The sequence below is a fragment of the Rhodamnia argentea genome, chromosome 7 (genome assembly GCF_020921035.1).
Source record: "Rhodamnia argentea isolate NSW1041297 chromosome 7, ASM2092103v1, whole genome shotgun sequence".
Taxonomy (NCBI): Eukaryota; Viridiplantae; Streptophyta; class Magnoliopsida; order Myrtales; family Myrtaceae; genus Rhodamnia; species Rhodamnia argentea.
In genome coordinates this window covers 29,628,126-29,651,593 of record NC_063156.1, presented here as the reverse complement: position 1 = coordinate 29,651,593, position 23,468 = coordinate 29,628,126, and the positions used below count along the sequence as shown (strand labels likewise).

The following is a 23,468-nucleotide window of genomic DNA, read 5'->3' as shown; positions in this document are numbered from 1 at the left end:
TCAAACTCAAGCGACAATTCTAATACTCTTATTTGCAAATTTATTTGTCCATTTTTCTTCACATTACTTGTTAAAAAATTAAAAGAAAAAAAAAAGTAGGGGAGGGCTAAATAAATTAAAAAAGAACAAAGTGTGCCCCAGGTCCAGTGGGAGAATCAGCCACCACCGCTGGATTCGTTCCTTATCCCCATCTCTCCCCCTCCATCTTCACGATCAAATCAAATCCCTCAAAAAATAATTTGTAATAAAAAACCTCCTCCAACCTCCACCACCACCACCTCCACCTCCACCTCCACCTCCGATGGACAACGCCCAGCAGCAATCCCAGCCCGCCCCCTACCCGCCACCTCCTCCGCAGCAAGCGGCCGCCGGAGCCCTACCAGCGGCACCGTTTCACCAGCTGCTGCAGCAGCAGCAGCAGCAGCAGCTGCAGATGTTCTGGTCTTACCAGAGGCAAGAGATCGAGCAAGCCAATGACTTCAAGAACCACCAGCTCCCTCTGGCCCGGATCAAGAAGATTATGAAGGCCGACGAGGACGTGCGCATGATCTCCGCTGAGGCTCCCATCCTCTTCGCCAAGGCCTGCGAGCTCTTCATACTCGAGCTCACCATCCGCTCCTGGCTCCACGCCGAGGAGAACAAGCGCCGCACCCTCCAAAAGAACGACATCGCCGCCGCCATCACCCGCACCGACATCTTCGACTTCCTCGTCGACATCGTTCCCCGTGACGAGCTCAAGGACGAGGCTGCCTGCCTCGGCGCCGCCGTGGTTGGGCCGCCGGCGAGCGGGGTCCCCTTCTATTACCCTCCGATGGGGCAGCCCGCCGCACCGGGGATGATGATCGGGCGCCCCGCCCTCGACCCCGCCGAAGGAGTCTACGCGCAGCCTCCTCCGCCGTCGCAGGCGTGGCAGAGCGTGTGGCAGACTGGCGCGCCCGACGACGGCGCATACGGCAAGCCGGGGGATCTCGATGGCCAAGGGTATGTATCAAATGATCGCTATCTTGTGGCTTCAACTCTCGTTTTGCATGACTTTTCGGGCTTTCTTTTCCGCCTCGTTCTTTTTCATCTGCTGAGTGAATGGTTTGAGGTGCTTGTCGTGGTGTGATGATTGTGGATTGGATCATAAGCTTCCCCAAGTTTGGTTTTGCCACCTAGGATTTGATAGTGATGTTCTTGGTTGGGGAAAAAAACTGTTCTAACCTTTCAATTCAAGCAATAGCGTTTTGGGTTTATCCTGTAAAATTGCAATCAACATTTTTTTTTTATCGGAAATCTCAACATTTAGACAAGTACTTGTTTTTTCACTGTGTGGTTTCTTGAGGGTGCTTGAATTGTTTCAGCTGAGAAGATGCTCAGCCATTCCCTGATATAGCAGCTTGAGCTGCTTTATTTGCTCGTCCTCAAGCTCAAGCTCAAGCTCGACTATGCCGGAATTGAGCCTGTAAAATCCATATCAATGATTGATATCAATCTTCAGAATTTATCATCTATTAAACAGAAGATTTTGAACACTACTAGCCAAAAGTACAATTTATTGCAAAGATTACGTTCCACAAGGCGACACGAATTTCAAGAAGAAAGACGACAATGCGAACATCAAATTTTTAAAGGCCGGTATGATGCAATCCGGCAAGAAAAACGCCTGTCTTGTAGGATAGACACGGGACATGTCACCATAAGCCGGCGAGTAAAGAGTTACTTAGATATTTAGGCTTTTGGCTCCATGCATTAGCTGATGCTAGATTCTGGCCAGTAGATGACCAGAATGTTAGGAAATTGGACGGACATGGGGAATAGTCACTGACATCACCTTGTTATAGAATATGGCAGATGGCATCGGTTGCTCCCATGCAAGGCACTTCTTCAAGAGAGGTACACGGCTTTCTACCAAACAATGTTTTACTGTGTGGAAAGATTTGGAAATTATTAGTTGTTCTTCTTATCCTGTAACTGTCTGTGTTTCACGAGGACCAAAGTGATAAAAATAGACTTTTTTGACTGGCCAATTAGCTGCAAACAGATTATTGTCAGAGAAGATAAGAAAAGCGCAATATCGACTTAGTTCACCAATATTGTAGGAATGGTCATTCTGTTATCACTGTGCTTGTGAATCAGCTTTGCTTCTTTGGTAAATAGTCACTCACTGGCAACAAAGATCAGTCGGTGAGTGTGTCCACAAATTATGCCCAACTCTTGGCTGAATATTCTTCTTCATGTACCGACTCCTTGCCCATCTTTGATGCAGAAAATTATTCTCACATGAATTTTCTTCTTGGATATGTGTACCATGAGGGGAAGCAAACCATCAAGGGAGAGGGCAAACTAAAGGGGGAGGGAGAAAGAGGTCTGAGAGCTTTGATGCCGCTGAGAACCTAGGAATGAACTGTTCTGGATTAATTGACTGATATTATGACAGGCATCTCTTCTGGATTAATTGAATGATATTCTGACAGGCATCTATTACTCTTCACAGTTTAATATGGTAAATGAATAGTCAAAACCATTGACAGATGATTCTTACCATATGTTTGAAATGTTTTGAGACAAATACAAGAAAGTCAGTACTTTGATGATTCTGTCAGCTGCTTGGAGTTGGGTGTTACCAGATCTATCCGAAATTATAGGGCTTCCAAGCTAACTAGAACTCCATAATCATCAATAGTAGCCAATGGCTTTAGCTTGGTAGCTTATAAGCCTCTCCTCTCACTTGCCTTCCCAGTCTTTCAACCTAATTGTACAAGATCTGATTTCTGCATGATAGTTTATAATCTTTGCCAAGGTAGATCTAACCTTCTTATTAAAAGACATGATGAGTGAAGTAGCTTCCACGTAACTTAATCCACTTGCTGTTGGCCTTCCTAATTAATAACACAGTAAAAGTAACTACTTTTGATAAAGCTAACGCAATCTGTGTTGCTTGATCTGACAATCTACCTTACTGACCGGGAACTGTAGTTGCTTAAAGAAAGCCCCTTTAGGAGATATAGGATATATGGCAGACTGTCTACTACCAATGCACAACTATGATTTTAATTGACCAAAATTCTGGTGAGAAATGACTGCCATATTTGATGCACAATGTGAGTATATCGATCTTCTCGACACCTGCTAGGTGAGAGAGATCTTTCCCTCTTCCTAATCGGGTCAGGTGATTGAACTGTATTGATATGCTCTAGGCCAAATATCTTTGATAGTATACTTTGGTAGAATGACTGTTCACTCTTTTTTCTGTTTGCTGAGTGAATTTGGCTGAGGCTTAAGAAATTCACAATGATAAAGAATGCCACTTCCTTTTTCTCCCCACTATCCTTTATTCTGTTGAATGTAACTTCATGGCGAATCTTCTTTGTGAATGTAATTTGTTCAGCTTGATGATTCTGCAATTTCAATGTTTCTCTGGGTAGTGAGAGGTCAATTGCCAGTTAAACATTCCGTTAGCCTTAAATGGTGAAAGGGAGAGCAGTGCTTCTTTGAGTGGATTGTAAAGCCTGAGAATAAGCTTTAGCCTATGGTTGCTGATTTCTTTGCCCTTTTATGGACTATGAAGGTAACCGTGGCACTCGGTTATCCTCTAGTGCCTTGTGGGTATCTTAGTAAAAGGCGTTGGTAGTGGTACCTCTCAGGAGTCATTACTCTGTACTTTCTTTTTTATTTAGGATTTAAGTTTGTGTAGTGGAAGTTTCTTTTTCTCTTAGTTTTGAAGTGTAGTGGGAGGTTGTTCATATGATATTTTGGCTTCACGTTGGCTCTTGTGACTTATACTGGCTCTGACTGCCTACTTGTCTTTGCATGGATCTAAATAAATGCTAGAGAGGATAATGCTTAGAAAAGTAGTGCCCTCGCGGTAGTCCTGTTGCATGGTCGTTGATAGGAATCTAGTCAAGCTTTTTAACAGCTTGACCATATTGTTTTGGAGGTTTGGGGGTTGCGGTTTGAGGATACCTTACCTTGGGTTTTCTTAACGTTTGCGGTTGTCTATTTTATAATAGCTTTTGTTATGCGATTGTTGATTGATCTTTTTCATTGATTCTAAACTTGCAAGGTATTGACTGTGTATCTTCTCTGGTGACGCACAGTTGAAACGAGCAGACTGATACTAAGGACTTAACATTAGGATTTTATCTGATGCGGCGAAGGGTTAATGAGCTTTGCTGATGTTAACTGGATTTTTTATCAACACCATGCAACTCTTCATTATATTGTGTGTGGGCAATGTTGGTTAGAAAATGTATTGACTTCCACCAAAAACTTGTGAGGACTCAGATAACTTATTGAGTGCAGCAACAGAATGGCTGCTATGACTCAGATAACTTTATGAGAAGTTGACTTATGATTATCAATGGAAGTGGAAGGTACATTTCTTTCTCCCTTCTAATCTTCAATTTGGCTTCTTTTCTGGTTTTCTTCCGTTTGGTCCAACATTTCTCTGTTCGCAACCATGGCCGTGGTTTCTTGTATGACTTTGCTCACTGAAGCCCTTGTTGTTTTGAGGAGACAGCATATGAACTCACTAGTGACTACCAGCGATTCTTACAGTTTCTTCTTTTCTTTTCTTTTTCTCTTGTTCGTGCGCGCGCGCGTGTGGGATGGGTGGGGGAGTGTGGGATGGGTGGGGGAATGGACGGTTCAAGAATTAATTTCGCGAGAAGAAGAGATAGCTGCACTGCTATTTTATTTACGAACTCCTGAAAATGATAGCAATAAGTCTCTGATGGGAGTTCCCGAAACACTAAAAATCGGCAAATGGCTTATGGAATTTGTCAAATTCCTTTCGTTGATTGGCGTTCGAGAAAGGGGTCAGGATATCTAGTCCTATCCCTACAATAGCCGCAATCCAAGTAATGGCGCCTCACATTTTGTTATTGCATGCTTTGAGGGAAAATTACTATAACAGTCCTATATCCCGAATCCACTTTAAGTCAATGGAGCAGGCACAACGATGCAATTCTCAGGAGTGCATCTGGTGGTATCGTATATAAGAAAAAGATCACAGCCGCATTTAGGAGTGATCTTTCCCTCTTTTGAAAAGGAAGTTTTTTATGCTTTTGAATGGATGATAATTCAGTTCTAAACTTTGTAATTCGATAAATTAAATTCTAAATCTTTTGCATATTTTTTAATTGAGGTCATTCTGTTAATTTTACTCGGAAAAGTCTGACATGGATACCCATTTAGCACCGGCCATCCCGTGTGGCCAGATTGGGCTAATGCGGACACCGGAAATAAAAAATGGCTCCATTTCACTTAGAAAAAGCCCACAGATATATATAAAAAAGGCCCCATTTCACGGATGGACCTGATTTTTGACCAGATTCAATCCTGTCTTGCCATTTTCCTCAAGCTGAGTCGGAGAGCAAACAAAATCAATTCAGCCGAAGCCCCATATTCTATTCTGCTAAAATCGCAAGCAAGCAAAATCGTGAAGAACCCTAATTGTGAATTTTTTTTTTTTTGGTCGGATCCCTAATTGTGAATTGGTTTTGCCACAAATTCGACCACTTCTTGCCAGTTCCCTCAAGTTGACTCCTTAGTCAAATCAATAGTGGTCGACTCCCCCATTTCGTCCAACTATCGCCCAACGCCTTCGCCTAAATCCGCTCGTCTAAATCGTGAAGTTTTGTAAACATGAATCTTGTCTTGTTGACATGGTTGTGGGCAACTCTGTGATCACTCCGATGAACTATCCCAACAAGGTAATGCAGATCTAGAGCTCTTGCCTGGTTCAAGTTTGGATACATGAATCTTGCCTTGTTGACATGGAAAACATTTTGCTTGCAGTATCTTAAATTGGGAGTTGATTATTAAACTTGAATTCTCTTCTTCTTTTCATACTTAATGCTCCAAGTCTTGCTAAATGTTGTTTCTTTTTTCTTTTTCCGGTCGGATGCTAACTGAGTAATCAACTCCCAATTTGAGAAATTGCAGGCAAAAAGCTTCGCATGTCTACAAGGCAAGATTCATGTTTCAAAAGTTGAACAATTGCATGAGCTCTAGATCTGCATTACCTTGTTCAGATAGTTCATTGGAGTGATCATACAGATACCTACAACCATGGCAACAAGGCAAAATTCATGTTTCCAAATCTTCGCGATTTAGACGAGTGAATCCGGGCCAAGGCGTCGGGCGAGCATTGGACGAAATGGGGGAACTCTACTACTATCGATTCGACGGAAGAAAGAATCAGCTTGAGGGAAATGGAAAGAAATGATCGAATTTGGGGGGAAAACGCCTTCGCAAATACGGCTCTTCACGATTTTGCTTGCTCGCTATTTGGCCGAATCGATTTTGCTTGCTCTCGATTAACGAACGTGATGTATGGAAGAACGACTCGGCTCGACGGAAATGGCGAGACGAGATCGCATAATTTGAGAGATTCTTGGATGTGGTCAAATTGGGGTTCATCCGGCATTGGGCGAAGAATGACTTAGGGCATCTTTAGATAAAGTTACTATCAAAAATTTCAAACTAGTACATTTACTATAAATTTATTTCAAATTAAATTTTTTTACCATAAAAAATTCCGATACAGCCTTAACAAATTTACCCCAAACTGATACACATGTAACAAATTTATCATATGTTAGTTTTCGTTAAATTTTACCGTCAAATTACTAAGTTGGATGATAAGTGACAATTGCCGGATGCAAACGTTTGGAGTTTTCATACTCTGTTTATCATATGTGTATCAATTTGAAGTTTTTCTTAATATTAATTTAATTTAACTAAAACTAACAGATGATAAATTTGTCATATGTGTAGTTTGGGATTTTTGGTTGTCAAAAAATTAGTTTTTGGTAAATTTGTCAAAGATGTACCGGTTTGAAGTTTTTGGTGGTCAAAAAAATAGTTATGGGTAAATTTGTTACATGAATACCAGTTTGGAGTTTTTTTATGGTAAAAAAAAATAATTTGAGATAAGTTTGTCACAAGAATACTAGTTTTTCGTAATATTAACTCTTATTTTTAAGGTGAAACGGGCCGGTTCATTTTCTAGTGTCTAGTCAAAGTCGATCCAACCACATGGATCAACTTGTGCTGACTTATCCACATCAAACTTTTCCGAGCAAAATTGATTAGATATACTTAGTTGAAAAATATACAAAAAAGATTAGGATTGAATTGATTTAATCAAAAAGTTCAAGACCGAATTAACGTCCGTATAATTAATTTTGAGACTTTTTAAATAATTTTTCTAATTCTTTAGGGTGTGCTTGGGTTTGATTTCCCCCTCCAAGATCACAAATGAAGGAGTCGATCCAAGAAGCGTACTGCAAACCTTTACAAATGAGGTGGGCGAGCTCGGCGTGTGCTCATCACTAAATCGAGTGATCGGCCGTCGGTGTGCTTGGTTATGTGCCTTTTAAGTTTTTGCTTCGTTCCGCAGTTACTTGAGATTTGCTAGAATAGAATGCTTATTATATAGCTCTTGATTATTTTGATACATGAATGACATCTTTTCTCGACAAAGTCAGCGAATGGCTTACGAATTTTACTCAAATTCCTATCTGTGCGTTGCATTCGGGAGGAGGCTGAGGATATTTACTCCTATCCTTGCAATAGTCGTAATTTAAGTATTTGCTCCTCGCATTTTGGTATCGCGTCATTTGAGCCGCGTTTAGGGTCTTTTGTTGCGCCCATGCACTTCCGTGAGTGTAGCCGCAGCTTCCCGGCTTCGAAGGGTCGGACACGACGCACCCGTCAACGTCGAAGCCTTGGAATCGGGCTCGGAACGGGGCCTTGGACCAGTCGATCTTCCCGGCCCACGCCCCGCCGTCCCACAGCGAACCTTCCACTAGCATCCCTTGCGTTGGGTAGTTCCCTGGGTTCCCCAGGTTCTTGAACACTCTGATCGGTACTTCGTCCACGAAAAACCTGCCATAACAACATATCAGGAATGGGTTCGTTTTGGCAAAAGAATCGCGTACCGAGAGCTTAGGATTGTTTTTTTGTGTTTTCAGCTTTATGTTTATGTTCGTTGACAAACTCACGTATAGAGGTAGGAATACATGCCTAGATAGAAAGAGAAGGGACTTACACTACTTGATATTGGTTCCAAAGAATCGTATAGGAATGGAAATCGGCGGATGGATCAAACCAAAGATTAAACGATTGCTCCCGGCCCCCGACTCCTTTTGTGAATACATTCGTACTCAATCGATAAGGCGGTCCATTAGTACCTATGAATTCAAAGTCAATCTCATCGTGTTGAGCTTCCTTTGAAGTTAGCTAGAAGCGAAATTCAAAAGCGTTATTCATTGAAATCTCCAAGAGAGAGAGAGAGAAAAAAAAAGATGATGATCATAATAAACCAGTGTAGGACGACTCAATTATGGGTATCCAGTGCCTAGATAATGTGCATGGTAGATGTATCCAAGAAGCCCTTGATGAAAAGGAAAACCTCACTCACATAGAAGGCGGTAATAACTCCTGGTGATTTGCTTTCCGGAAGTTTGATTCTCCAGTTAATTAATCCAGATAGAAGATGCAATTTAGACTCAAATCCACCCCCTGAAAAATTTGAGCATGTGTGGTAAATACAACTTAAAAGACGTCGTAAAAAAAAGAGTAAGATCACTAAGTAGCACGATCACCTGAGCTTTGATCCAACGTAAGTTCGACTTCAGTACCTTTATTGTTGATGGAAAAATGGCCCCAACCAACGTTGTAGTTCTGAGAGAAGCTAACATCTTGTCCTCCTCCACTTGCAAATAACATGTTCACCATCACAAAACCAAGGAATAAGCCCGAAAGCAGATAAGATTCCATGGATCCTCTTTCAAACTTGAGTTTCACTAAGTCCTGTGTTTATATCACCTACTCATCAATCGGACATTTTCATGCAGAAATATACACAAAAGACGCAGCTAAAACGCAGCAAAAACACAGGGAATGGCGTTATTCTTCAGGGGACCGTAAGTAACATGTAAATACTCTGCATTCTTTCGGTCGGTCGTAACCATGAAAGAGCAACAGGAAACTGCTTTTCAACGACATGCAAATAGTCCTTGCATGGAGCCAATACAGATGAATAAACTTACAGAGATAATACAAACCCTAAGATGGAGGATATCACGAGATCGGAGGTCACTACAATGGTTTTGACACAAAATTGCTCGTAATATATAGGAGACCCAAGCTGAGCAATTGAGCAAGTCCATTCTCAATCTTTGGAAACAAGATCAGATCTTTCCGAGTTATTGGATTGCTGCCCCTTTTTTTTTTTTTTGGGATAAGCAAAGGGGGCAAAAACCTTGTGTTGCATCATCACTCTTATCAAAAAACTGGGTTCAATCTTATGTCCTCTTGGAAAGAAAATAAATCTCTTGGTTCCTTATCTAATGCTAGAGTGTCAGATTGAAGTACCCAATATGCTAACTCATCTACGCACGATTTTCCTTCCCAAAATGTATGTACGAATTTGACATGTTGAAAATATTGAGAAAATTACCCAAAAAAAAGTTATCAACCTATTGTAATTGTACCTATTCAATTCTAATTTTTTTTTGGGCCAATTCATTCCTAAACTTTTACCATTTGTGCCAATTTAGTCCATCCGGCCAATCTTGACAAAAAATTACCGACGTGAACGCCAGCCGTCCTATTGGCATGGCAAACCTGCCAGCATTGACGTGGATAATTTTTTTTTTCATTAGTATCTTAGAATTTTTTTTTTGAATTTTTGAATTTTTTTTCCTCTTTTCTTTAATTTTGTTATTTTTTGCACTTAGGGCTGACAGTCGGCCCTTGTCGCATACAAGGTTGTCATGGCCCTCATCGGTTCTAAGTGCATAAAATAAAATAAAAAAACTAAAGACAAAAGGAAATAATTATAAACAAAATTCAAAAAATAATTAAAATATTAATGAAAAAGTCCACGTCATCACTGATCATACCACGTAGGACGGCCGGCGTCCACGTCACCAATTTTCAAGCAAGATAGGCCGGATAGACTGAATTGACAAAAGAAAATATTTTTAATTGAATTGACACAATACAATATGTTTATGAATATTTTTGGTAATTCAATCAAACGCTTTCCCAATCTGAGTAATTGATTAAGTCCATTCTCAATCCTTAGAAAGCATGATCAGATCTATCCCAAAATACTATGAAATCCACAATAAAAGAGTTCCATGTCAATCTTTCTCATCTTGTTATTGGACTACTTCATGCACCTCCTTCATAAACTATGTCAAGGCCGACTAGTGATGTAGCATAACAATCGATCAGAGATTGGGAAGGAAAATCTAATTGGAGAACTTTTGCTTCAAAATTAAGGACATCCATTTACGCAGACATTGACACATCGACATGCAAGATCTTAGAATCGTCGAACATCCAAATTAAATGAAACCATATCTTACTTGGAAAAAAATGAATTCATAAAATAAGATGCCCACATTATTATTATTCTTATATCATATTCTATCACATTAAAAAATCAAAGAACTTTGAGCATACGGATAGCGATGCAGACATCATATGGGTGATCATCTTTCCACTCTTATGAAGCCTATTTTTTCTCATTACACACATAACCCCACCTCCAAATCTATTAATTGTGACTCAAGTTTTTCGGTAATTTGAATCAATCTAGGTGTAGAAAACACAAGTGTATTGAGCGATTATAATTCCAATTCTCCGATTATAGTGGATTGTTCTTACTGGCTCTTCCCATGGATGTAAATATCGATATTCGAACCGAACCATGTAATCTCTTGTGTCATTTATCATTTATCATTATTTTTTCTGAGCTTTTCGCATTGACTTAATTTGTAAGATCTTGGTTAGTTTCCGCTTTATATTACAACAAATCCATTACGTGGATCACTTAATGTAGGTGTCACCATAAGGTCTAGGATGGAACTTTTGTGAATTATTAACTGCGTAAAGACTAATCAAAATGTTCGTTGGCTATGTATATTTCTTGGCCAAAAGGTGTTGGCTCAAATCTAAATGGCCTATACATCAAATAGAAGAGAATAGAAATTTCATTGCTAGATTCAGGTTTAACGAATTTTAATTTGCTTGACGCCCCGTTAGTTCTAAGACTTTTGGAGGATAAATCGAAGGATTTCAAATCACGAGATGATACGTGGAAATCTGTTTAGGTACTTGGTTGACGAATGTCTCGAAGATGTCATCAAATTAGAAAAGAAGAAATCATTATCACATAAATTTTCTTTGATTTGCGTCCCACGAGGGGAAAGCGAACCACCGAGTGAGGGGGAGGGAGAAAGAAGCCCGAGAGCTTTGATGCAGCTCAAAAGCTAGGAATGAACTGTTCCGGATCAATTGGTTGATACTGTGACAGGCATCTATAACTCTTGATAGGCTAATGTTATAGGCATTTTGAACATCGTGCGGTTAGAAATAATAACGATACTGTCAGACCGTCGGACTAGCGGTTTTCGTAAAAGAAACTATTTCTATACTTTCTATTAGTGCTAACACCATCTGTGTTGCTTGATCTACGTGACTTTCTTGGCCTAGAATATATAGTTGCTTATATAAAACCCCTCTAGGAGATGCAGGATATGTGGCAGGTCGCCTGCTGCCAATGCATTACTATGCCAAGTGACTCTGCCGTTATTTGATGTACGATGTGAGAATATGGATCACCTGTTAAGTGAGAGAGATCTTTCCTTCTCCCTTTCCAGGTGATTGAACTATATAGACATGTTTTAGGACAGGACAGACTTCTTGGTTTTATACATAGGTAGAACGACAGGTTTTGTCCCTGCATGGCTGGTTTGGATACCTCTTCCTATTGCCACGACAAACAATCACACTAGACTAAGTTCAATTTAGAACTAACCATGCAAGTACGAGAGGGAAAAAAAGAAAGAAAGATAACTTCATTATTTTTCATCTACAAACTCCTAATGATAACAAAAAGTCCCTGATGGGAGTTCCCGAACACTAAAACTCAGCAAATGGCTTATGGAATTACTCAAATTCCTGTCGGTGCTTGGCATTCGGGGAAAGGCACAGGGTACCTAGTCCTGTCGCTGCAATAGTCGTAATCCAAGTACTTGCGCCTCACATTTCGGTACTGCATCCCTTGACGTCTGGTTAGGGTTTGATTTGCCCTCCAAGACCACCATGCATTCCGGTGATTGTAGTAGCATCCTCGAAAGCTTCCTGGATCCAGGACGTCTGGCACGACGCACCCGTTAATGTCGAAGCCTTGGAAATGGGCTGTGAACGGCGCCTTGGACCAGTCGATCTTCCCGGCCCAATCCTCGGCATTCCATATGGTCCCTACCACCTGCATGGCTTGTGTTGGGTAGGTCCCTTTGATCCCCAGGTTCTTGAACACTCTGATCGGTATTTTGTCCACAAAAAACCTACCATAATCATATGTCGGAATGGATTTGTGACGACGTGTTTTGACTAAAGAAATTATGTATCAAGAGCTTAAGATCTTCGCTTCCTACTCGGACCACATAATGACAACACACTCGCAGCATTGACATTTATTTTCAGATTTGTCTAGAGATAGCCATTTCCAAATTGATGTTTCTCATTTCCAACAGACCAACTCACACACCCAGAGAAAGAGAGAGACTTACACTACTTGATATCGGTTCCAAAGAAGCGCATAGGAATGGAAATCGGTAGTCGGATCAAACCAAAGGCGAATCTTTTGCTCGCGGCCCCCAACTCCTTTTGTGTACACGTTTGTACTCAAAGAATAAGGTGGTCCGTTGCTACCAATGAACTCAAAGTCAAGTTCATCGTGCAGCACTTTCCTTGAAGTTAGCTACAAGCGAAATTCGAAAGCGTGACCCGTCGAAATCCCTCCAAAAAAAAGAGATGAAAATAATAGGAAATAAGCATGGCTCGACTAAATATGGGTATCTTATGGCTAGATAATGCACATAGTATATGTAGTCAAGAAGCGCTTGAAGAAAAGAAAAACCTCACTCACATAGAATGAGGTAAGAACTCCTGGGGATTTTTGTTCTGGAATTTTGATCCTCATTTGAAATAATCCAGATCGATAATATGATTTAGATTCAAATCCAGCTCCTGAAAAATGTGAGCTTGAACGATGAATACAACTCAAAGACGTTTCAATAATTTCATATGACTCTCCAAATACCCCCCAAAAAAAAAAAAGGAAGATTAGATAAGTATGATGTACCACAAAATGATGATACATAACTAAAACGAGACAAATCACTAAGCAGCTTGATCACCTGAAGTTTGGTCCAGCGTAAGTTGGACTTCGGCGTCGTCGTAGAGGCTGGAAAAATGAGCATTTCCCCAGGTGACGTTGTAGTTCCGATAGAAGCTTACTTCTTGTCTTCCTCTTGCAAATAACACATTCACCACCAGGAGAAAGCCAAGGAAGCCCGGAAGCAGATAAGAAGATTCCATGGGTGCTCTTTAAAACTTGATTTTCGCTAAGTCATGTGTTTGCTTTTCACGAACTTATCCACGGGCACTTTATAGAGTAATTGTAGTCATAGCCTGGGGGCATGCATGAAGCGCTTGCGGTGTGTAATTGTGCTGATGTTACATACAAGAACATGTAATGCAATTGAAGGAGCAATTGTTAAGGTGATGTACTTAAATGGTGCTTTTAAGAAAATGCCCTTGGGAATGGCGTTATTCTTCAGGGGACTCTAATTATCTTGCACTTCGCTTTTACTCTCCAGGCATTGCATGTAAACTTTTTTTTTTTTTTTGGTCGGAATTGCATGTAAACTTACTTTGAATTTATTTGGTCGTTACTCAGTAGTACTTTCCATCAACTCAAAGCACATGACCATCCATCTTGTTCATCTCTCTTCTCTCTCTCTCTCTCTCTGAAAAATCACCAACTTTAACTGTAGACTCAAATCTGTCCAAGTTAGCCCTCATCCAAAATTGTCGTTAATCGTTTCTAATTTCCCTGAGTTGCATATCAAAGAACGACTTTGTTTTTTTATATAATTGTCAATGCACTTTGTTAATGTGGATTTGTGTACCAACGTGGAAACGTCAAGTGAAACAACTAATGGCAAGTTTTAGATGGAGAATTATCGGGGGCAGATTTAAAACTAAACTTGAAGTTTGTGATTTTTTTTAGACAAGAAAGTACATGATAGATTTCGGACTAGAGTTCAAGATAATGATTTCTTTCTAGACAAAAAAAAGTTCATGATAGATTTGGGATTAGTTCTAAAGTTTGATTTTTTTTTTAGACCAAAAAAAGTTGGAGGAAGAATCGGAACCGAATCTAAAGTTTGGGTTTTTTTCGGAGAGAGAAAAAATTCAAGGTAAAATTAAGATTGAATCTAAAGTTTAGGAATATTTCTAGGGAAATAGGCCCCCCGCTTTTACTATTTTGACTAACTTCAGCTGTTGCTGTTTTCCACGACAGTGTATAGAAAGATTTAAACCTTCAACCCAACTTTCTGTTGTACGAGTCTTGCATTATTATCTCCTGTAAATCAATTGGACCTCACATTTTGGTATTGGCTTTGTTGTCTCGTGTTCAGGCTCTGATCGATACTGGTCTCCATTCCACTACTGTCCGAAGCATAGCGTTCTTGGATGGATGGGCTTGGGCCGGAAATATCATTTGAGCCTGGGCTCCATTCATGGCCCAATTCCAATAGCAGTTTGTCGTGGTGACTCCGTGCTAAGTAAGACAATAGAGCTGCATTAAAACATGAATTTCATAATCACCCCAAGGTCCAGAAACGGAATTTATCTGGCTCAAGACTTCTTAAAGATTAATCCAACCGTTCCTTCGCTTTCTTTTTGACCGAAAACAAATCGTTCCTGTGCTTAAATCTAAATGAGCTATGGCCCAAAAGCAAATTTGAATGGGCTACGCATCAAGTAAAATACTTTTGCTCAGTGCCCGAATAAATCGAAAATTTATCACATCGTAGATGATACTTTGAATTCTTTTTAGATATTTGGTTGATAAATGTATCGGCTATATAATTTGGTTTCATTTATTTTTAAAAAAGTGGGAAAGAAGAAATCAAAATTTCACTCTGTCAGAATTTTTGAAAAAATAGTTTCTTTTTTCTTTTGTTAAAAAATTATGACTACCGCATAAATCTCGACACAATATTTAATACGAAGGAGTAAGTTAGGAGTTCACTGATGAAATTTACAATTACACATATGGTGATGCCATTACCTTGAAATTGACACGAATTGGCATTTTTCATTGAAATCTCGACTAGGAAAAAAGCTTACTGCTATATTTTCTTTTTCCAAAAGCTTATAATGTTCTTACTTATGCCGTAGAGTGACACGAACCTATTGCGGTTATATAAAGGCTAAAGCGTAAGAAAAGCGCGTCGCGGAGGACGAACTACAAAGTCAGAGTCCAAATATATAGACGGACCATTCTCTCGAACTCCATTTCCCGATTTTCCTCTGTCCCTTCCCTCCGTTGCGACTCGTCTTTGGTTGTTAGGGTTTTGAGCGAGAGCTGAGCGATGGATGCTATCGATTCAGCCATCGATCCTTTGAGAGAATTCGCCAAGGACAGCGTCCGCCTCGTGAAGCGATGCCACAAGCCTGATCGCAAAGGTACCCTCTGAAAGCGCCTCCTATGCCTTCGTCCTGTGTCGGAATTTTGGTTCCGGCCGTGCGATCCTTACGGATCTGGTGTGAGCTCGGGGTTTTCTCGCGATTCCCGTGTTTTTTCATCTTCTTTTAATGGCGATTTCGTCGATGCAGAGTTCACAAAGGTCGCGTTCCGCACTGCGATCGGCTTCGTGGTGATGGGATTTGTAGGGTTCTTCGTCAAGCTGATCTTCATTCCGATCAACAACATCATCGTCAGTTCTGGTTAGGTAGGTTTTTGCCTGGATCTACGAATTGGTTTTAGTGGTCGGTGGATTTTGCTTCCTGTGAGACGATCTTGGATAAGATTTTGTAAGGAACTATTATTCGTTGATGGGGATTTAGTTAGATGCTCTGTTATAAATTGAGTTCGGGCTGCTCTCTGGTAAATCTCTCGTAGCATTAAAATTTTGATTTGGTTCATGGATCAGTTTATGATCCTCATTGGTATGACTTTGTTCTGAGGTTGAATAGGTCATGAAAGGAGTTGTTGAGCATTGTTTGTGTCTTGTTCTAGTTACCCAAGCGGATTCTTAGCTGGACTACCATCCATGGATGAGATTCATGCATTAAGAAACTGCTGACAACTACTGATTGCAAGGGAAATTGACAGTTTAGACGTCAGTTTCCTTATTTCTGATGCCATGGCAACGATTAATCTCTTAATAGGTTTGTTTGAGACCCAACAGGAATTAATTAACTGCTGCCACTTGCTAGCATGGATAGTAAATATCTTCGAGCAAATAGACGATGATGTCAACATTCAGTAGGAAATTCTGCTGGATGAAGATCATTAGTAGTAGAAAGCTCTGAACAGCATCTTTATTTTTTCTTGTGGCTGAACTAAAACCAGCGTTCTGATAATTGGGACCAGAATGCCTGTTCAACAGGTTGAACTGGACGAGGTCCAATCCTTTGACTGTCAGTGGTTCAAAACTGAACCAAATAGGGGTTGGACCATATTGAACTGTTCAACTGATCAGATAGAGGAGGAAAGGTGAAAAAGCTATAGATTTGCTGTTATTTGAGGATCAAATGAGGGTTTTATCCCCTTTACTTAATAGGCGCAAGCCATTTACCCATGTGTGCATTGCACATTCTTTGTCATCAGTTAAATTATTTAATGAGGAAGCTCTTACTTAATTGAAAATGCTTCAGGTTGAGGCAATGTTTGAACCTCTAGCTTAATACTCCTGCAGCCATGATTAACATGCAAATGGCCACCAACCCAAAGGTTGCCATGCATTGATCTGTCCGGTTACGAAAATCTGGAGTAAAGCCTCCATTTTCTTAATTGAGTGTAAGATTTAACCATTTTGTCATGTAGTGATCCTATCATATCATCCAGCTAGCGCTTACCCTCCAATTTATGCTTCATACTGATTTCTACTGCTGTTGGACTCATTAGAGGCATGCTGCTGTTGGCCAATCGTTTCTTTCTCTGATAAATGAGTGCATCTCCATCACTGCAGTCATGTGTTACATTTTCATGTGGTGGTTTTTATTGCTTGATCAATTGTGTATGACACTATCACTTGCTGTTGTATTAAAATTCTTTAAGTGCAATAAGCATTTTTGTGGCTTACCCTCCAATTTATGCTTCATACTGATTTCTACTGCTGTTGGACTTATTAGAGGCATGCTGCTGTTGGCCAATCGTTTCTTTCTCTGATAAATGAGTGCATCTCCATCACTGCAGTCATGTGTTAGGTTTTCGTGTGGTGGTTTTTATTGCTTGATCAATGGTGTATGACACTATCACTTGCTGTTGTATAGAATTCTTCAAGTGCAATAAGCATTTTTGTGGCTTCGTTCGCTTAATAACTTTTTTGTGGTATGTTCTATATGTTCAGATAGGGGCTCTCAGTCTCATTTAGCATTTATAAGCAGATCTATATGTACGTAGTAGAATTATAGATCACCTGCTTAGAAAAAGTTTTCATCAGATCGCCACTAAGTTTTAAATGTTGTAAATTATAAGCTCTGCTTTACATCCAAATGAAAAATTACATATTTAAGTGGAATTTGAGAAATACTCATAATTCATCAATCGTAGATGGAGAGAGCCACTTAGCTGCACTTTGTTGTCAGATATCTTTGCTATGAAAAGTACACGGTATCTTTGAGAACGGCGCAAATGGATGAGAAGATGGATTGTCTCAATTTGAATGTTTTTAAAAGTTACAGGGAACACAGTTTAGTTGCCGTTGACTTGAATCTAATTGGTCTGCCTTCCCAATTCTGCTTCCTTGATTAAGATGTCTTTGCATTTAGTAACCGTTGGGTTTCTCTTTAATTCTCTGTGTGTGATGTTTGCAATGTATTACCCCATCGATGAACCATAGAAGGTGTATTTTGTAATTCAATGATATCTGTCTGCTCCCTTTGGCAGATATGAAGTTGCTTATCAATTTTGTACAGTGTCTTGTGATTCTTCGAGTACTCTTCTCGAGTAAAAATTGGGATCACGTGTTTTTGCAGGTCATCAAGAAAGTGCATTCATGGGAATAGGAGGCGGTTTGCTCAAAGTATTAGTTCGATTGGACTGGACATGAATGTTGTTTGAGCTTTAGGAGGAGGCCCTTTTTTTTCCCATGAACTTTGTAGTTTATACTCAATACTGCACATTTTTGAGTGTTTTCCTTCGTTCTTTCATAACCAAACGAGTTTTTATGTAGTTTTTACATTAAATCCTCAATTTCCTTTTGGCAATAGTCGATGCAGATTTAAGTTTGAAAGGGAGGATACATCCTGCTTAGCCTATTTAAATTCGATTCGAAGTGTACGGATGGCGATGGACACTTTGATTGATTGCTTCCCAACCTCATACGTCATACCTCCATTGGCGGTGTTTTCAATGTTTCGCGGAAATGCAACTGTTTGGGAGGCACGTACTGAACAGGAAAAAGAGATTTAATTTTTAATATATTGATTACTATATCACAAGAAATATTGTAAAAAGTGATTCATGAATACTCTCTGTATAGAATCCACATTTATATATTGGAAATCTTCCTTGCTTAGAACGTGCTTCGATCGACTTGGGCAAACGCTTCATCCTTCTCCTGAGGACTTGTGTGCCATATTTCACAGAACAACGGGAGGACGTGATTTCACCCGAATTAATTTCTTCAGATACTGTTGTTTCGATCAAATTTACAACTTTTGATATGCGAAATTGGATGATGAAATCTGAAGTATATATTAGTAATTCATGGTTCTCTATATGAAATTTCCAGAAGTTTAGGCTTATATGTTGTTATTTTGGCCCTTCTTTTGCCCTAAAGTCAGTAGTTTGGTCGGGGATCATCAATGTTGTGACCGAATCACTATTTTGAATTTTTCACATTTCAACATTTGAGATTTGATTTTTAATTAAAAAATTAGATATTTGGATTTTAAAAAGTTTACATGAAAATCACTTAAAAGTAGGAAGTCTATGTACCATTGTTTGATCAAAACAAATCAAATCAAATGAGCTACAACAATTCAAATAAAAAACAAAAACTTCAAAATTGTCATGTTGGTTCTGCTTTTTCTTGCATTGACTTACTTTGTTCGTATCAATGCATATGAATGAGTTTCGAAAGCTCCCTAGAAGAATAAAAAGAAGTGAAAATCAGATTAGATATGCGGGAACTTTTTTGTTGAGGGTCGAAATTTTCCTCTTTTTCTTTAACCTTTTCAATTTTCCAATTCCATGATATGTTAGTGAGTAAATAATTATTTTCTGAACTATTTCTCTAAAATACCTTTGATTTCCTTTCTGGTATCTCAAAATCGCCTAAAAATTTTTATTATCGACTCTTCCTCTGCCCCTTTCTCCTCCCCTTCCAATTTTCTCCCCCTGCTTTTATTCCAATTTCTCCAGTACATTCCCACGTGCTGTGCATCAAAACATGAAGGGATGGATATTCTGGTAAATTCGGCTCTAAAAACCCCTAAAGACTTGCCCTCCTCTCGGGCTCAGTTTAGAGCTGCGCATTTTCCCTACGCCTCCACTGCTTTGTCCTCTCTCCCTCGCCGGATCTCGAGACATGGCCGCCGCCGCCGTCACCACTTCGACCACCTCCTCCGCCGCCAAAACCTCCGCCCTCTCTTTTCCCTCCAAATTCCAAACTCCCCTTGACCGCTTTACCCTCCGCGTCCCTCCCAATCCCACCAAGCCCCGCACCTCCCTCTTCCGCGTCTCCTCCGACTCTTCCCCCACTGGCATTCCCCGAGCCGCCGCCAAAACCACCTCCGCACCGCCAACCCCGACCGTAGCCACTCCCGACACTTTCGTTTCCAGATATGCCCCCGACGAACCTCGCAAAGGCGCCGATGTCCTCGTCGAGGCCCTCGAGCGCCAGGGCGTCTCCACCGTCTTCGCCTACCCAGGCGGCGCCTCCCTGGAGATCCACCAGGCCCTCACCCGTTCTCGAGTCATCAGGAACGTGCTCCCTCGCCACGAGCAGGGAGGCGTTTTTGCTGCGGAGGGATATGCGCGCGCCTCCGGCCTCCCCGGCGTTTGCATCGCCACCTCCGGCCCCGGCGCCACCAATCTGGTCAGTGGACTCGCCGACGCCATGCTAGACAGCATCCCCCTCGTCGCCATCACTGGCCAGGTATCTTTAGGAGTTTTTACTGCTCGATGGTCCGATTCTTAAATTTTCCTTTTTTGTCTCTTCTTGTTCCGGAGGAATGCTCGCGGAGCACAGGAGGCGTATGTTTGGAGATATATGTCCTGTAGACCAGTTATTAGATAGCATTAGGATGATAGATTTTGTTTTTTTCTGGCTTCATTTGTTTTGAATATACCACTCTGTTCAGTTCCGCTCTCGTTCTCTGATGCACCATTGCGTGATGGATGAGTGTGTACGTGAATGTGTTTGTAGGTGCCACGAAGAATGATTGGAACAGATGCATTTCAAGAGACTCCAATTGTTGAGGTGACGCGGTCTATTACGAAACATAATTACCTTGTCCTTGATGTGGAAGATATTCCTCGAGTTGTGAATGAAGCTTTTCACCTGGCGACTTCGGGGAGACCTGGTCCTATACTGATCGATGTACCTAAAGATATACAGCAACAGCTTGTCGTTCCTAATTGGAATGTGCCCATAAGGTTGCCTGGATACATGTCGAGATTGCCCAAGTCGCCTTCGGAGGCCCATTTGGAACAGATTGTGAGGTTGGTATCGGAGTCGAAGAAACCGGTTTTGTATGTGGGAGGTGGATGTTTGAATTCAAGCGAGGAGTTGAGAAAGTTTGTGGACCTCACGGGGATTCCTGTCGCTAGTACTTTGATGGGGCTTGGGGCATTCTCGTGCTCACATGAACTGTCCCTTCAAATGCTGGGAATGCATGGAACTGTTTATGCTAATTATGCTATTGATAAATGTGATTTGCTGCTCGCGTTTGGAGTTAGGTTTGATGACCGTGTGACAGGGAAGCTGGAAAGTTTTGCCAGCCGAGCTAAAATCATTCACATTGATATTGATTCGGCAGAGATTGGGAAAAATAAGCAGCCTCATGTGTCAATATGTGCAGATATGAAGTTGGCATTAAAAGGGATAAATAGCATAATGGAGACTAGAAAATCGAAGCTCAAACTTGATTTTTCAGCTTGGAGAATGGAACTTGATGAGCAGAAAATGAATAATCCATTAACTTATAAGACATTTGGGGAAGCTATCCCTCCTCAGTATGCAATTCAAGTTCTCGATGAGCTGACTGATGGAAATGCCATTGTAAGCACCGGAGTTGGGCAACACCAAATGTGGGCTGCTCAATTTTACAAGTACAAGAGGCCCCGCCAATGGTTGACATCTGGTGGATTAGGGGCCATGGGCTTTGGATTGCCTGCTGCGGTTGGAGCTGCCGTTGCAAAACCCGATGCTGTTGTGGTGGACATTGATGGAGACGGAAGCTTCATAATGAATGTCCAGGAGTTGGCGACAGTCAGAGTGGAGAATCTTCCTATCAAGATAATGCTGTTGAACAACCAACATCTGGGCATGGTTGTCCAATGGGAGGATCGCTTTTATAAAGCCAATAGGGCTCACACATATTTAGGGAATCCATCTAGAGAGTCTGATGTATTTCCAAATATGTTGAAATTTGCCGAAGCCTGTGGAATACCTGCATCTCGTGTGACAAAAAAGGCAGATCTTAGAGCAGCTGTCCAAAAGATGTTAGATACTCCTGGGCCATACTTGTTGGATGTCATTGTCCCCCATCAAGAGCATGTTTTGCCCATGATCCCTAGTGGTGGGTCTTTCAAAGATGTGATAACTGAAGGAGATGGACGATCCAACTATTGAGTCATCCAGGCTAAATATTTTGCAGAGTCATATGTATCTACATACTTAAGATGATAGGATTTGCATAAAACTTGTGTCAGGTTTTGTTTTTCAAGTTATTTGATATATATATATGGAGAGAGAGAGTCCCTTTTTCTTTTTTTTGACTTCTTGTAAGACATGTACTTGACTGTAGGCTTTCTGAGGAAACAATGTTACACAGTCACTTTTATCTTAAGCTGCACTGTCCATTTTTCTGGCGATTTAGATTTTTTGAACCTTTTAGAATGTGCCTGTGCAAGAAGCAAGAAATATATGAGAAAGATGAACTAATCACGTGCGTGCTGCAACTACATTACATTCTTTCATTGTGAACTTGTATCAAACTTGATCATTACAGAGATACTTTTCATGCAGTCAGCACAGGGTGACGACATTATTTTGTTCCATTAATGAATTACGGTTTAGCAAGTCATAAATCAGAGATTCTTTGTCTGCATTCTTCTGTTAATATATGCCATTAAGAGTTCCTAGTGGAGCGTTTATTTATTTTTCTTAATGTTTATAGTTCATTTCTAGGTATCACCGCACCAGATCCCTACTTCCCTACCATCTTTTTCATCAATTTCCATTATGTTTTCTCTCCGTGACTATTTCTGAAGACTGGCATCAGGTTTTAATTTTCTTTACCAATTTATAGGGTCAAATGAGGATGTTTTGGTTCTGTAAGGTTAACATACAGACCCTAAAGATTTTTGTGGAACTCATTAAGATGTGATAATGCTATCTGAATGATAGCTTACCAGGGTTGACTTGGAATGTGAGATTTCATATTCAGTTTTGAAAGGAGATGGTCTCGTTTATTTCCCTACTTTGAGATCAACTTAGCTAGTAATGCAACATGCTTGAGCAATGTAACAGCTCCTTAGTGTTGTCGAGAAAGAGACAACGCGGCATAAGCATGGAGTCTGGTTCATTCTGAATTTTTATGAGGTAAGAAATTAAATTTAACGTGTTAGTGCTTGTTTGGGGTTTTTAGGGGATTTTAGCCCCCTCGTTTGCTTCTACTTTTGTTTTTTCCCCTTCTAACTTGACTTGTGGATTGGCATCAAAAGCTAGTCAGAAGTTGTCTGTTAAGTTTGGAGCAGAAATGGCAAAGGTTGTTCCTCTAACTTTTGGCTCTTTGGTGAAAATTATGTTGGAAATTTTGAGATTTCCATTTGAAGTTCATATATAGGATAGTAACATGTTCTTGTGTATTTAATATTTTGTTTAGTAAAAGCTAGAAAGTAATTAGAATTCACAACTTCTAAATTTAATCAAAGTCAAGATAAAGCTAAAAATTGGAAGCCATAGCTAAAGCCAATGCCATGTCCAAGAGACACTGTCCTCCAACAAACTGTCGTTTTCCTTCTGCATACTCTAGACCATTCTTGTTATGCGATGGTAAGATCCACCATGGTTAATTACTGACGAACATGCTGTCATCCTACTGTCAAACCAGGTTGCATTGATAATTTTTATGTTGATTCTGGAATTTTGCATCATGAGTTAGTAGAGAAGAGAGTTCCCCTGAAGGATAGCTTTCACCAGAACTCC

At 40.5% G+C, this 23,468-nt stretch overlaps 5 protein-coding genes across 9 annotated transcripts; 3 read left to right on the top strand and 2 right to left on the bottom strand.

Moving 5' to 3' along the window:
• The first annotated feature begins 283 nt into the window (after positions 1-283).
• On the top strand, positions 284-4,394 carry LOC115749571 (nuclear transcription factor Y subunit C-1). 3 transcript variants are annotated; one of them, XM_030686445.2, is made up of 2 exons: positions 284-981; positions 4,285-4,394. In XM_030686445.2, the coding sequence occupies exons 1-2, from the start codon at positions 302-304 to the stop codon at positions 4,319-4,321; spliced, it is 717 nt and encodes a 238-aa protein (XP_030542305.1). In that variant the 5' UTR covers positions 284-301; the 3' UTR covers positions 4,322-4,394. The 3 variants fall into 3 exon arrangements, with proteins under 3 accessions (XP_030542305.1, XP_030542307.1, XP_030542306.1); XM_030686447.2 differs by having other exon boundaries at positions 4,080-4,394; XM_030686446.2 differs by having other exon boundaries at positions 4,046-4,394.
• Positions 4,395-7,491: 3,097 nt separating this feature from the next.
• On the bottom strand, positions 7,492-8,769 carry LOC115749488 (xyloglucan endotransglucosylase/hydrolase protein 2-like). The gene is made up of 4 exons (XM_030686314.2): positions 8,631-8,769; positions 8,411-8,511; positions 8,039-8,229; positions 7,492-7,875 (listed from the first exon to the last, which is right to left on the bottom strand). The coding sequence occupies exons 1-4, from the start codon at positions 8,767-8,769 to the stop codon at positions 7,497-7,499; spliced, it is 810 nt and encodes a 269-aa protein (XP_030542174.1). The 3' UTR covers positions 7,492-7,496.
• Positions 8,770-11,956: 3,187 nt separating this feature from the next.
• LOC115749490 (xyloglucan endotransglucosylase/hydrolase protein 2-like) lies at positions 11,957-13,389 on the bottom strand. Its single transcript, XM_048282668.1, has 4 exons — positions 13,209-13,389; positions 12,938-13,038; positions 12,639-12,769; positions 11,957-12,353 (listed from the first exon to the last, which is right to left on the bottom strand). Exons 1-4 carry the CDS (start codon positions 13,387-13,389, stop codon positions 11,957-11,959), a joined length of 810 nt encoding a protein of 269 aa, XP_048138625.1.
• A 406-nt stretch (positions 13,390-13,795) lies between these two features.
• On the top strand, positions 13,796-22,199 carry LOC115749508 (acetolactate synthase 3, chloroplastic-like). 2 transcript variants are annotated; one of them, XM_048282446.1, is made up of 3 exons: positions 13,796-13,821; positions 19,617-20,192; positions 20,463-22,199. In XM_048282446.1, exons 2-3 carry the CDS (start codon positions 19,623-19,625, stop codon positions 21,888-21,890), a joined length of 1,998 nt encoding a protein of 665 aa, XP_048138403.1. In that variant the 5' UTR covers positions 13,796-13,821; positions 19,617-19,622; the 3' UTR covers positions 21,891-22,199. The 2 variants fall into 2 exon arrangements, with proteins under 2 accessions (XP_048138403.1, XP_048138404.1); XM_048282447.1 differs by having other exon boundaries at positions 13,802-13,822; positions 19,597-20,192.
• LOC115749509 (protein transport protein Sec61 subunit gamma-like) lies at positions 15,334-18,283 on the top strand. Of its 2 annotated transcripts, none has more exons than XM_048282483.1 (3): positions 15,334-15,549; positions 15,700-15,815; positions 16,744-17,030. In XM_048282483.1, exons 1-2 carry the CDS (start codon positions 15,456-15,458, stop codon positions 15,813-15,815), a joined length of 210 nt encoding a protein of 69 aa, XP_048138440.1. In that variant the 5' UTR covers positions 15,334-15,455; the 3' UTR covers positions 16,744-17,030. The 2 variants fall into 2 exon arrangements, with proteins under 2 accessions (XP_048138440.1, XP_030542204.1); XM_030686344.2 differs by lacking the exon at positions 16,744-17,030 and adding an exon at positions 18,067-18,283 and having other exon boundaries at positions 15,337-15,549.
• Positions 22,200-23,468: the final 1,269 nt, after the last annotated feature.

What these genes read in the sequence shown, in the direction of transcription:
- LOC115749571 (XM_030686445.2), top strand. Translation starts at nt 302, where the DNA reads ATGGACAACGCCCAGCAGCAATCCCAGCCCGCCCCCTACCCGCCACCT. An exon ending in GGGGATCTCGATGGCCAAGG is followed by an intron (nt 982 to 4,284) that starts GTATGTATCAAA and finishes TATTGAGTGCAG; the next exon opens with CAACAGAATGGCTGCTATGA.
- LOC115749488 (XM_030686314.2), bottom strand. Translation starts at nt 8,769, where the DNA reads ATGGAATCTTATCTGCTTTCGGGCTTATTCCTTGGTTTTGTGATGGTG. An exon ending in GAGTTATTACCGCCTTCTAT is followed by an intron (nt 8,230 to 8,410) that starts GTGAGTGAGGTT and finishes TTTCGCTTCTAG; the next exon opens with CTAACTTCAAAGGAAGCTCA. An exon ending in TGGAACCAATATCAAGTAGT is followed by an intron (nt 7,876 to 8,038) that starts GTAAGTCCCTTC and finishes TTGTTATGGCAG; the next exon opens with GTTTTTCGTGGACGAAGTAC.
- LOC115749490 (XM_048282668.1), bottom strand. Translation starts at nt 13,389, where the DNA reads ATGGAATCTTCTTATCTGCTTCCGGGCTTCCTTGGCTTTCTCCTGGTG. An exon ending in TACGCTGGACCAAACTTCAG is followed by an intron (nt 13,039 to 13,208) that starts GTGATCAAGCTG and finishes CACATTTTTCAG; the next exon opens with GAGCTGGATTTGAATCTAAA. An exon ending in GAGCAAAAGATTCGCCTTTG is followed by an intron (nt 12,354 to 12,638) that starts GTTTGATCCGAC and finishes TGATTATGGTAG; the next exon opens with GTTTTTTGTGGACAAAATAC.
- LOC115749509 (XM_030686344.2), top strand. Translation starts at nt 15,456, where the DNA reads ATGGATGCTATCGATTCAGCCATCGATCCTTTGAGAGAATTCGCCAAG. An exon ending in CCACAAGCCTGATCGCAAAG is followed by an intron (nt 15,550 to 15,699) that starts GTACCCTCTGAA and finishes TCGTCGATGCAG; the next exon opens with AGTTCACAAAGGTCGCGTTC.
- LOC115749508 (XM_048282446.1), top strand. Translation starts at nt 19,623, where the DNA reads ATGGCCGCCGCCGCCGTCACCACTTCGACCACCTCCTCCGCCGCCAAA. An exon ending in TCGTCGCCATCACTGGCCAG is followed by an intron (nt 20,193 to 20,462) that starts GTATCTTTAGGA and finishes ATGTGTTTGTAG; the next exon opens with GTGCCACGAAGAATGATTGG.